The sequence below is a fragment of the Squalius cephalus genome (assembly GCF_949319135.1).
Source record: "Squalius cephalus genome assembly, chromosome: 2".
NCBI lineage: Eukaryota > Metazoa > Chordata > Actinopteri > Cypriniformes > Leuciscidae > Squalius > Squalius cephalus.
Window position 1 is genome coordinate 5,631,254 of NC_137123.1, and position 13,929 is coordinate 5,645,182.

Genomic DNA, 13,929 nt, shown 5'->3' on the forward strand with positions numbered 1-13,929 from the left:
ACTGCCCGGTTGGTACAGTGCTGGAGTTCCTGCAGGACCGTCTCTCCACGGGGTTATCCCACTCCACACTGAAGGTGTACGTGGCAGCCCTGGCTGCTTACCACGCTCCTTCGCGTGGAGTTTCTCTTGGGAGACACCCACTTATATCTCGCTTCCTTCGTGGCACTTTGAGGCTGAGGCCAGCAGTATGCACGAGGGTGCCATCATGGGACTTGGCCATCGTCCTAGAGGGTCTCTCCCTAGCTCCTTTCGAGCCCCTTGAAGAGGTTTCCGAGAAGTTCCTTACTCTCAAAACAATTTTTCTGCTTGCTATTTCGTCTCTCAAAAGGATTGGAGACATTCAAGCACTCTCGGTTGCTCCCTCGTGCCTGGAATTCTCACCTGGCATGGCTAAGGCCTTTCTCTATCCTAGGCCAGGTTATGTTCCAAAGGTTCCAACTTCTGTAGTTAGAACTGTCATATTGCAGGCTTTTTGTCCTCCTCCGTTTCTGACGTCGGACCAGGAGAAACTTAATTTGCTCTGCCCAGTGCGGGCTCTAGATGCTTATGTCCACAGAGCTGCTCTGTGGAGGAAGTCTGAACAGCTGTTTGTTTGTTTTGGGCTGCCCAACAAGGGGTGCCCGGCATCTAAGCAAAGGATGAGCAAGTGGGTGGTCGAGGCCATCTCACTTGCTTACGAGTCGGCCAGTCAGCCTTCACCTTTGGCTGTACGGGCTCACTCCACCCGGAGTATGGCTGCTTCTAAAGCTCTCCTTTCAGGAGTTTCTCTTCAGGATGTTTGTGATGCGGCAGGCTAGTCCTTACCGCACACATTCGTCAGATTTTATTGTCTCGATTTTAGCTCCACTCCTGGGGCGCAAGTTCTTTCGTCAGCCTGTGCGCCTTGATTACACACGACGGAGACTTGCTCGCATGGGGACGTGGGTATTGCGTTCCCACTGCGATTACACGCAGCGGTAGTCCCTAGGGGTGTGACGAGATCTCGTATGACGAGATCTTGCGAGATTAAAACGCGTCGAGATTTCTTGTCGAGGTGAAAATTTGTCTCGTGAGTTGTTGTGATGTCAGCGTGATGGAGCATGAGGGTGAAATTATTGAAGATGCCCCTGCCACTTTTAAATCATTTGTGTGCCGGGCCAATCACACACACACTCCATGCACACACACACACACACACACACTGTCCCTCGCTCACTCACTCACTCATGCGCGTGTAACCCCTCTCACCCGGGTCCTTCACACCCCTCTCCGTGGGGGTCTCGAACCCGGGTCTCCGGCATGAGAGTCGGGCGCTCTAACAAGGAGGCTAAAGACTGCAGCCTCTAGCGTCTGTCGCTAGAGCGCCTATTGAGATCAGAGGAGTGAGGTTTACTCGCACAGCAACTACTAGCTGGCCTCCGTTACACTCACCCCCCTAAACCTCACTCCCATCCGGGTCACGGCACCAATGTAACCCCTCTCACCCGGGTCCTTCACACCCCGCTCCGTGCGGGTCTCGAACCCGGGTCTCCGGCATGAGAGTCGGGCGCTCTAACAAGGAGGCTAAAGACTGCAGCCTCTAGCGTCTGTCGCTAGAGCGCCTATTGAGATCAGAGGAGTGAGGTTTACTCGCACAGCAACTACTAGCTGGCCTCCGTTACACGTGCGCGCAAACACACGCACACTGTTGCTCGCACTCTCACTCACTCTCAACCCGTCGTGGAGGACCGTTAAAGTTAAACATGCTAGTTTTTCTGTCGTGATGTCCTGAAGCATTGCAGACGCGTAGCTTGTCGTCGCCCACTATGACACACGAAATGAAACGATCGAATCTTGCGTCCCGACGCCCGTTGTCCTTCACGAATCTCCACGAAACGGATCGTGCCAAAATCGCGCTAAAATAAACATTTGACCTATCGCGCAAAGAACCTATTAAAGCACTGAGACATGAGAACAGTATAAATAACATTCACATATCACAAGTCATATCGACATCGCAATATTAAACAATGATCGCACATCGCAGCTTTTCCTCATATCGTGCAGCCCTAGTACTGCCCAAAGGTCTCAACTGCTGCCAGAAATCGTTGACATGCTTATATTCTTGAAAAAGAACATGACCATTATCTTAGGCTGTTCTGTGTAGTTAATTTATCTCTTTTTCATGCTTGAAGAAAAAAAAATTGTTTCTGTTTGAACTTGTAGTTTTGAGAGAGCAGTAGCCTACTTTGATTATGGATACACACTTACTGTTTGCATTTAAAGTGTTATTTCAGTTATTAATATTTATTTTATTTATACTGTTTTATTTTTTTATGTTCGATTTGTGGAAAGGAGTTAGATTTCTCATGTGAAATCGTACAGGGGAGAAGCCAGACGGTAGAGTTTATAGCAAAACATTTAGCAGTGTTTGCATGTCCTTTACTGCATAGAATTCTTTAAAATAGAAGTAAAATAACATTCATTACAAGTTGATTTCAAAATGCACCTAAATTGTTTTGCATTTTGTGATTTTCAGTTGAATAAAAGACTATTTCCCATTCATATATTTTATCATTGAGGATTTCTTAAAAATTGTTTAAAAATCTCGTCTTGTCTCGTTCTCGTGAACCCAATCTCGTGTCTCGTCTCGTCTCGTGGAGTAAGCGTCTCGTCACACCCCTAGTAGTCCCTGAAGGGGAACGTCCCGGGTTACGTATGTAACCCTAGTTCCCCGAAGGGACGGACGCTGCTTGTCCTGCCATGCTCCCGGCATCCCCTTGGATCGCTTGCTTCAGTAACATCAGAAGCTGTCTCGCTTGTGATTCAGGGGTGCTTTATAGTTTCCTGGTCGATGACGTCACCTGCCTACTACGTTCCGTCTCGCCATTGGACTGATTTCATTCATGCTTCAGACGCACTACGCTGGAGGCGTTCCCACTGCGATTACACGCAGCGTCCGTCCCTTCGGGGAACTAGGGTTACATACGTAACCCGGGACGTTCATATTAGTCATTTTAAAAATGTGTCAGAGGTCTTAAATAATTTGGTGATTGTTATTAGACCCTCCCAGGAACGTCTCAGTGTTGATGAGTGGATCTGGTGTAATAGAGGAGGGAGATTCAGTGACTCTGAACTGCAGCAGTGACTCAAACCCTCCTGCAGAAATCAGCTGGTTTAAAGGAGGAACATTTGTAGGATCTGGAAGAATCTTCAGCATCTCAAAGATCAGCTCTGATGACAGTGGAGAATACAAGTGCAAGTCCATCAATGAACATGGAGAGAAATACTCTAATGCCATGATGTTAAATGTCATGTGTGAGTTAATGATGGTTCAGTGTCTGTGACATTAAATCCTCCAAACATCTGTAATTTCAAATTTAATATGATTGTTAATGATATCAGTGTTTCTCTGTTTTAGATCCACCCAGGAGCGTCTCAGTGTTGATGAGTGGATCTGGTGTAATAGTGGAGGGAGATTCAGTGACTCTGAACTGCATCAGTGACTCAAACCCTCCTGCAGAAATCAGCTGGTTTAAAGGAGGAATGATTGTAGCATCTGGAGGAATCTACAACATCTCAAAGATCAGCTCTGATGACAGTGGAGAATACAAGTGCAAGTCCATCAATGAACATGGAGAGAAATACTCTGATGCTGTGACTTTAAATGTCATGTGTGAGTTTATTATAAAACATTAGATGTTAATTCTCTGTTTGGATTAATTTGGTTCATATTAGTCATTTTAAAAATGTGTCAGAGGTCTTAAATAATTTGGTGATTGTTATTAGATCCTCCCAGGAGCGTCTCAGTGTTCATCAGTCCATCTGGTGTAATAGAGGAGGGAGATTCAGTGACTCTGAACTGCACCAGTGACTCAAACCCTCCTGCAGAAATCAGCTGGTTTAAAGGAGGAACGTTTGTAGGATCTGGAAGAATCTTCAACATCTCAAAGATCAGCTCTGATGACAGTGGAGAATACAAGTGCAAGTCCATCAATGAACATGGAGAGAAATACTCTAATGCCGTGATGTTAAATGTCATGTGTGAGTTAATGATGGTTCAGTGTCTGTGACATTAAATCCTCTAAACATCTGTAATTTCAAGTTTGGTAACACTTTATTTTGATAGTCCATTTGTTGAGACTATACTAGTTATTAGTAGCCATTCAGTAGCTTGTCAACAGTGCATCAGTTGACATTCAACAACACTGTTTCAACAGACAAGTAACATACGTTCAACTGACTGCCTATAGACTATAAGGTACAATTCAAGTGTTAATCTACAGATTTTACAAAAAAAGTGCCTGTTGACTGTCAATGTTATTTTGCAACAGGTTATTAACCAATTGTCGACTAACTTTCTGTAGATTGAGTACCAACAACTCAAGATCAATCTGTCAGTTAAATGTCAACAGTCATGTCAGCATATGAAGTATATGATACTGTATATCCTACTCAAGGGGTCTCATGTTGCATCAAATTAATGATTATTTTAGCTGATTTAAAACTGCTTTTAAAAAATTGTTAACCATTTGTAGATAATCTGTTGATAGTCAACTAAAGATTAGATCTGTTGCTTGTCAACAAATAAATTGTTTATGATCAGTTGACTATTAATAGACATTATCCACTAAGTGTTAGTAGATATCTTTTAGGACTATCTAATTAAAGTGAAAAACAGTTTATAGCAGTAGAAAGTCTATAACCTATCAACAGATTAATAAATTGTTTATGATCAGTTGACTATTAATAGACATTATCCACTAAGTGTTAGTAGATATCTTTTAGGACTATCTAATTAAAGTGAAAGACAGTTTATATCAGTAGAAAGTCTATAACCTATCAACAGATTGCATACATAACCTGACTGAAGTAGGTAACGTTAGAACAAACACTATGGCCAGCACATCAGAGAAAAGAAAATCACTTTTATTAAAAAAATAATAATAATACAACCCATTATTTACTAGGATATCACGATCACATCTGAACCATCTGATTATGTGAAAATAATTATATTGAGCATTCCAAATGAGAAAACTCAATAGTCTACACATTTCAAATGCCCAAGGCCAAGATCAAAAGTTATAAACAACAAATAACAATAATTATTAATGAATACATTTAGCCTTTCATGACAGTAAGTTTTACAGAAAATCACATTTATTAAATGCAGTTTAACGTTATAACAGTTACTCATTTAAGAAATAATCTCTGTTCCTGCTGCAAACTCGCTTCGGAGGATTAACAGACAAGACTAGTTAAACCCTTAACAATACCTTCTTTAATCGTTTAACCATTTTGTAACATTTAGTTTATTTAACGTTACGGTGAGACACAAAAGGCGTTTTCTCCTATAGAACCATAATACACCAAAACACAATATAAATTAACAAAATACATAATTTTTATTAGCTAACGTAACGTTAGATGTAATCCGAATCTTTATAATCCATACGCAAGCAAGAAACAGATCCAAATTCAGCCCTTCATCCACATCCAGCGATCTCCATCTCCATTCTCAGCAGCGACCGTAAATGTCAAATCCCGCGCTCATGATGAATTTAAATTCAAAAATTGCGCCGTCAAGAAGCGTTACGACATGTTTTACGGCAGTGATATCAAACGCTCATTGGCTCTCGCCTGCTTCGTCACAGATTGCAGCATGCCGTGTTTCAGTTGAAACAACATTGAAATGCAGAAGCGCGTGCGCGCGCGCCGTCTTCTCGCAGAGGGAAGCTGGGTTAACATTTTCATGGATTAATAACTTAAATTCTGCTCTGTCCCTTATACAAAACTATTATATACTGCCAGAGAGGACTGCAACACATCGTCATTTGAGCGACTTTTGGTACTGATTTACATTTTCGCAATAAATGATTATGATTAACGTTACACATCTGTTGTTTTTCTTCATAATTTTAGCCTGCATAGTTTTAAGAAAGGGTTATGGGTAGGTTTAGGGGCAGGAGTAGGATTAATGTTAGTGGCTCAAAATATATTTTAATGCTATTAATAAAACTGGCATTTCCCTACACATCTCTGTCCATAAAGTGTTTTATTCTTTTTATATTCTGTATAAAATGAGTAATTTATATTTAGGTTTGGGAGTAGGGTTAAGGGAACTTACATTTATGTATAAAACAGTATAAGGGAAATGATACAGATATCTTTATGATTCGTAAACCTTTTGTAGCTGTGAATTCGTAATAATTCTACGTTGCAGACATGTCTGTATCATACGTTTCAGCATCTATCCAAACGTACAAAAAAAGTAACGTTATGTTTTCAATCTGTTGATAGGTTATAGACTTTCTACTGATATCAACTGTTTTTCACTTTAATTAGATAGTCCTAAAAGATATCTACTAACATTTAGTGGATAATGTCTATTAATAGTCAACTGATCATAAATTTATTTGTTGACAAGCAACAGATCTAATCTTTAGTTGACTATTAACAGATTATCTACAAATGGTTAACAATTTTTTAAAAACAGTTTTAAATCAGCTAAAATAATCATTAATTTGATGCAACATGAGACCCCTTGAGTAGGATATACAGTATCATATACTTCATATGCTGACATGACTGTTGACATTTAACTGACAGATTGATCTTGAGTTGTTGGTACTCAATCTACAGAAAGTTAGTTGACAATTGAAAGTTAGTCGACAATTGGTTAATAACCTGTTGCAAAATAATATTGACAGTCAACAGGCACTTTTCGTAAAATCTGTAGATTAACACTTGAATTGTACCTTATAGTCTATAGGCAGTCAGTTGAACGTATGTTACTTGTCTGTTGAAACAGTGTTGTTGAATGTCAACTGATGCACTGTTGACAAGCTACTGAATGGCTACTAATAACTAGTAAAGTCTCAACAAACGGACTATCAAAATAAAGTGTTACCTCAAGTTTAATATGATTGTTAATGATATCAATGTTTCTCTGTTTTAGATCCTCCCAGGAGCGTCTCAGCATCCATCAGTCCATCTGGTGTAATAGTGGAGGGAGATTCAGTGACTCTGAACTGCATCAGTGACTCAAACCCTCCTGCAGAAATCAGCTGGATTAAAGGAGGAACGTTTGTAGGATCTGGAGGAATCTTCAGCATCTCAAAGATCAGCTCTGATGACAGTGGAGAATACAAGTGCAAATCCATCAATGAACATGGAGAGAAATACTCTGATGCTGTGACTTTAAATGTCATGTGTGAGTTTATTATAAAACATAAGATGCTAATTCTCTGTTTAGATTAATTTGGTTCATATTAGTCATTTTAAAAATGTGTCAGAGGTCTTAAATAATTTGGTGATTGTTATTAGACCCTCCCAGGAGCGTCTCAGTGTTCATCAGTCCATCTGGTGTAATAGAGGAGGGAGATTCAGTGACTCTGAACTGCAGCAGTGACTCAAACCCTCCTGCAGAAATCAGCTGGATTAAAGGAGGAACATTTGTAGGATCTGGAAGAATCTTCAGCATCTCAAAGATCAGCTCTGTTGACAGTGGAGAATACAAGTGCAAGTCCATCAATGAACATGGAGAGAAATACTCTAATGCCGTGATGTTAAATGTCATGTGTGAGTTAATGATGGTTCAGTGTCTGTGACATTAAATCCTCTAAACATCTGTAATTTCAAATTTAATATGATTGTTAATGACATCAATGTTTCTCTGTTTTAGATCCTCCCAGGAGCGTCTCGGTGTTGATGAGTGGATCTGGTGTAATAGTGGAGGGAGATTCAGTGACTCTGAACTGCATCAGTGACTCAAACCCTCCTGCAGAAATCAGCTGGATTAAAGGAGGAACGATTGTAGGATCTGGAAGAATCTTCAGCATCTCAAAGATCAGCTCTGATGACAGTGGAGAATACAAGTGCAAGTCCATCAATGAACATGGAGAGAAATACTCTAATGCTGTGATGTTAAATGTCATGTGTGAGTTAATGATGGTTCAGTGTCTGTGACATTAAATCCTCTAAACATCTGTAATTTCAAGTTTAATATGATTGTTAATGATATCAATGTTTCTCTGTTTTAGATCCTCCCAGGAGCGTCTCGGTGTTGATGAGTGGATCTGGTGTAATAGTGGAGGGAGATTCAGTGACTCTGAACTGCATCAGTGACTCAAACCCTCCTGCAGAAATCAGCTGGTTTAAAGGAGGAATGATTGTAGCATCTGGAGGAATCTACAACATCTCAAAGATCAGCTCTGATGACAGTGGAGAATACAAGTGCAAGTCCATCAATGAACATGGAGAGAAATACTCTGATACTGTGACTTTAAATGTCATGTGTGAGTTTATTATAAAACATTAGATGTTAATTCTCTGTTTGGATTAATTTGGTTCATATTAGTCATTTTAAAAATGTGTCAGAGGTCTTAAATAATTTGGTGATTGTTATTAGATCCTCCCAGGAGCGTCTCAGTGTTCATCAGTTCATCTGGTGTAATAGTGGAGGGAGATTCAGTGACTCTGAACTGCATCAGTGACTCAAACCCTCCTGCAGAAATCAGCTGGTTTAAAGGAGGAACGTTTGTAGGATCTGGAAGAATCTTCAACATCTCAAAGATCAGCTCTGATGACAGTGGAGAATACAAGTGCAAGTCCATCAATGAACATGGAGAGAAATACTCTAATGCCGTGATGTTAAATGTCATGTGTGAGTTAATGATTGTTCAGTGTCTGTGACATTAAATCCTCTAAACATCTGTAATTTCAAGTTTAATATGATTGTTAATGATATCAATGTTTCTCTGTTTTAGATCCTCCCAGGAGCGTCTCAGCATCTATCAGTCCATCTGGTGTAATAGTGGAGGGAGATTCAGTGACTCTGAACTGCATCAGTGACTCAAACCCTCCTGCAGAAATCAGCTGGATTAAAGGAGGAACGATTGTAGGATCTGGAATAATCTTCAGCATCTCAAAGATCAGCTCTGGTCACAGTGGAGAATACAAGTGCAAGTCCATCAATGAACATGGAGAGAAATACTCTGATGCTGTGACTTTAAATGTCATGTGTGAGTTTATTATAAAACATAAGATGCTAATTCTCTGTTTGGATTAATTTGGTTCATATTAGTCATTTTAAAAATGTGTCAGAGGTCTTAAATAATTTGGTGATTGTTATTAGACCCTCCCAGGAACGTCTCAGTGTTGATGAGTGGATCTGGTGTAATAGTGGAGGGAGATTCAGTGACTCTGAACTGCATCAGTGACTCAAACCCTCCTGCAGAAATCAGCTGGTTTAAAGGAGGAACGATTGTAGGATCTGGAAGAATCTTCAGCATCTCAAAGATCAGCTCTGATGACAGTGGAGAATACAAGTGCAAGTCCATCAATGAACATGGAGAGAAATACTCTAATGCCGTGATGTTAAATGTCATGTGTGAGTTAATGATGGTTCAGTGTCTGTGACATTAAATCCTCTAAACATCTGTAATTTCAAATTTAATATGATTGTTAATGATATCAATGTTTCTCTGTTTTAGATCCACCCAGGAGCGTCTCAGTGTTGATGAGTGGATCTGGTGTAATAGTGGAGGGAGATTCAGTGACTCTGAACTGCATCAGTGACTCAAACCCTCCTGCAGAAATCAGCTGGATTAAAGGAGGAACGTTTGTAGGATCTGGAATAATCTTCAGCATCTCAAAGATCAGCTCTGGTGACAGTGGAGAATACAAGTGCAAGTCCATCAATGAACATGGGGAGAAATACTCTGATGCTGTGACTTTAAATGTCATGTGTGAGTTTATTATAAAACATAAGATGCTAATTCTTATGGGGCGCCGTTTGTAAAGAGGCTCACGCTGAAAATAACAGCAACATTTTGTCACATTTAGCTTCAAACAATGTTTAAAAAACTGGTATGAATTTTTGACGGTCACTTTTTACCACATTTACAACAATATTTGTCAACTTAGAGATATTTTAAATAGTTAAATCTAAATATTAAATGTTACACCTAAATGTTAAATATTAAATCTAAATGCTAAATCTAAATCTAAATGTTAAATCTAAATGTTAAATCTAAATCTAAATCTAAATGTTAAATCTAAATATTAAATCTAAATCTAAATGTTAAATCTAAATGTTAAATCTAAATGTTAAATCTAAATATTAAATCTAAATCTAAATGTTAAATCTAAATGTTAAATCTAAATGTTAAATGTTAAATATAAATCTAAATGTTAAATATAAATATTAAATCTAAATCTAAATGTTAAATCTAAATCTAAATGTTAAATCTAAATGTTAAATCTAAATGTTAAATCTAAATCTAAATGTTAAATCTAAATCTAAATCTAAATCTAAATGTTGAATATAAATGTTTCGGGTGAAACTAAATATTTAACTAATATGCAAATTCAAAATGCCGGTAACAGGAAGTGCCAAAATAAAAGCTTGAGGTGGTCAGTGTGTGTTTATAGCATGGTTTATAGTGTCAAATAACGAATAAAAACCATCTCATAATAATAACTATAATATAACGATAATAACTACCTAAAATAATAAACACGTTTGGAGAAACTGTAGAGTTTCGTGATGAGAGTAATGACATGACATTCAGTCAAAGTGAGCCCCCTAGTGGCTGGCTATTATGGCTACAGGTCATAAGTCCCGCACTTTTCATAAAAGTGACACTAGCCTACTCTTCAAACAAAGTTTCTCCAAACGTGTTTATTATTTTAGGTAGTTATTATCACGATAATCCATGTCCAAGAGTCCATTTCCTCGGATGAGATGTTTTTTATTCGTTATTTGACACTATAAACCATGCTATAAACACACACTGACCACCTCGAGCTTTTATTTTGGCACTTCCTGTTACCGGCATTTTGAATTTGCATATTAGTTAAATATTTAGTTTCACCCGAAACATTTAGATTCAACATTTATATTTAACATTTAGATTTAAATTCAACATTTAGATTTAACATTTAGATTTAACATTTAGATTTAGATTTAACATTTAGATTTAACATTTAGATTTAACATTTAGATTTAACATTTAGATTTAGATTTAACATTTAACATTTAGATTTAACATTTAGATTTAGATTTAATATTTATATTTAACATTTAGATTTATATTTATATTTAGCATTTAGATTTAACATTTAGATTTAGATTTAGATTTAACATTTAGATTTATATTTAGCATTTAGATTTAACATTTAACATTTAGGTGTAACATTTAATATTTAGATTTAACTATTTAAAATACTATTTAAGTTGACAAATATTGTTGTAAATGTGGTAAAAAGTGACGTCAAAAATTCATACCAGTTTTTTAAACATTGTTTGAAGCTAAATGTGACAAAATGTTGCTGTTATTTTCAGCGTGAGTCGCTTTACAAACGGCGCCCCATAAATTCTCTGTTTTGATTAATTTGGTTCATATTAGTCATTTTAAAAATGTGTAAGAGGTCTTAAATAATTTGGTGATTGTTATTAGATCCTCCCAGGAACGTCTCAGTGTTGATGAGTGGATCTGGTGTAATAGTGGAGGGAGATTCAGTGACTCTGAACTGCATCAGTGACTCAAACCCTCCTGCTCTGAACTTCAGCTGGTTTAAGGAGAATGAAACCTCAGCTGTTGGATCTGGACAGAGTTTCAGTGCACTACAGAGTGGACGCTTCTACTGTCAGGCTCACAATCAACATGGATCTCAGAGATCAGACGCTGTAACTGTCACTGTTAAAGGTAGAGCGGCTCATATACTTACATTACTCTTTCTAAAGTAAAAGAAAATACTTTTCACACATTACAAAGAATACATTTCTGAATTTATGATTTATACAAATGTTTTAACCACTATTTTTAAGACTGCCCCTCCCTGACACCTGTGGGACACTTGCCATTATACATTTACACTGTTAACCCTCTGGGGTCTGGGCTGTTTTTGGGGTCCTTGAGATGTTCTGACATGCCCTGACATTTGTGCTTTTTTCAGTTGCTTATAAACATATTAATGGCAAAAAAAAATTACACACTATTTAGCACAAACAGGGCTACCATAATATGTGAGCAACAAGAATGTACATGTCTGCGTTTTTGAGAGAATAATGTTTATGCATGGTTATTGAAAAAACTAAAAAACTAAAGTTTCTGAAATAAGGCCATAAAACACATTCTAAATATGTGCCAATAAGACTTTTGTCTAATGGATGTCATCACCTAGTGTTTTTTCTTCAAAATGATGTGAAAATCACCCTACCTTATCATTCACATAACACAATACATTGATTTGAATTTTGCAAAGCACTTTCTGTTTGGAAAGGCAATATGCGGAGTGGGCGTCAACGATCATGCATATTTAGTGGTTCACACCTAGGAGACAATGGGGCCTGCATACTTAATTAGCCATTCATTCAGGTGAGTCACTGAGCCACAAGAATGCAAGAGCAACAGTTGGAAGCATCTCAATTCTTTTTTATTTTTCCACATATTGTGCTTGCAATTTGGCCTATAATATCCAAGGAAAACATGTCTAGTAATTGTGCAGTTAATTCTCATACTGTATTTTCAGTTTGGGAATATTTATCCTATCCCCAAATTTGTCACAAATAAAACACAAAAAAAATATTTAAAGAAAAGGCTTATATTTACCTTTTAATAGTTTGTTTACATCTACCTTGTAAATATATATTTTTTATTAAAAAGGTTACAATTACAACAACAATTCAAGTGTAATCTTTCTTTGTAAAAACTAAAGTATACATTTTATCATACATATTTCAAAGTTAAGGATTTGATTGATTATTTGATTACTTTATTTTTGACAAAACACACTATATTTAACATGAGCAAATATATAACAAAAGCTTATTTGAGGTGGCAGATATTTTACAGTAAAAATGTATAATCTATCCAAAACTAATCAACGAAATGTTGTCTTTCATATGTCTGTAACATAGGTCTTTCATTTTTATTATAAGAAATATAAATGTTAATTTGCGGTTTAATACGTTGCTTATACAAATAAATTTTATTTCAACATATTTCAGTCGATTTTTATTCAGTATAGCAATACAGTTTGCTAAAACCGAAACATTCATTCACAAACAGAAACGCCTGACTGTAACGTTGTTTTTATGAAATATTTGGGCATATAAATGTTAATTTTCAGTTTAATACGTTGCTTATACAAATAGCCTACATTTTATTTCAACATATTTCTGTCGATTTTTACTCAACTCAGTATAGCAATACAGTTTGCTAAAACATCATCATTCATTCACATTATTTTATTTTTGACAAAACACACTATATTTAACATGAGCAAATATATAACAAAAGCTTATTTGAGGTGGCAGATATTTTACAGTAAAAATGTATAATCTATCCAAAACTAATCAACGAAATGTTGTCTTTCATATGTCTGTAACATAGGTCTTTCATTTTTATTATAAGAAATATAAATGTTAATTTGCGGTTTAATACGTTGCTTATACAAATAAATTTTATTTCAACATATTTCAGTCGATTTTTATTCAGTATAGCAATACAGTTTGCTAAAACCGAAACATTCATTCACAAACAGAAACGCCTGACTGTAACGTTGTTTTTATGAAATATTAGGGCATATAAATGTTAATTTTCAGTTTAATACGTTGCTTATACAAATAGCCTACATTTTATTTCAACATATTTCTGTCGATTTTTACTCAACTCAGTATAGCAATACAGTTTGCTAAAACATCATCATTCATTCACACAGATACGCAATTTAAATTTAAACTGTCTTTTTGCGAGCTGTGATAAACAGTGCGCATCTCTGCGGCTGCCGTTCATTCATTCACAGAAACGCGATTAACTTGAGAAGGAAAAAAAACTTACTACATATTCGGATCCTCTCTCCTGCAATACCCACACTCTGAGGTAGATTTTCCATTATTATTATTATTCCTCACAGCGCTGCCAGATGGTGTAAACACGTAGGCTACAATGGTCTGATTAA

At 37.0% G+C, this 13,929-nt stretch overlaps 1 protein-coding gene across 1 annotated transcript in view; it reads left to right on the forward strand.

The window, feature by feature from the left end:
- LOC307154794 (uncharacterized protein) overlaps nt 1–13,929 on the forward strand; it is a 66,775-nt gene that overhangs the window by 24,582 nt on the left and 28,264 nt on the right. Inside the window, exons 9-15 of the mRNA XM_079864884.1 lie at nt 19–792; nt 7,022–7,174; nt 8,372–8,564; nt 8,911–8,984; nt 9,098–9,352; nt 9,456–9,710; nt 11,424–11,672. Of these exons, the coding sequence (XP_079721010.1) occupies nt 19–792; nt 7,022–7,174; nt 8,372–8,564; nt 8,911–8,984; nt 9,098–9,352; nt 9,456–9,710; nt 11,424–11,672 (1,953 nt within the window). The remainder of the gene's footprint in view (nt 1–18; nt 793–7,021; nt 7,175–8,371; nt 8,565–8,910; nt 8,985–9,097; nt 9,353–9,455; nt 9,711–11,423; nt 11,673–13,929) is intronic.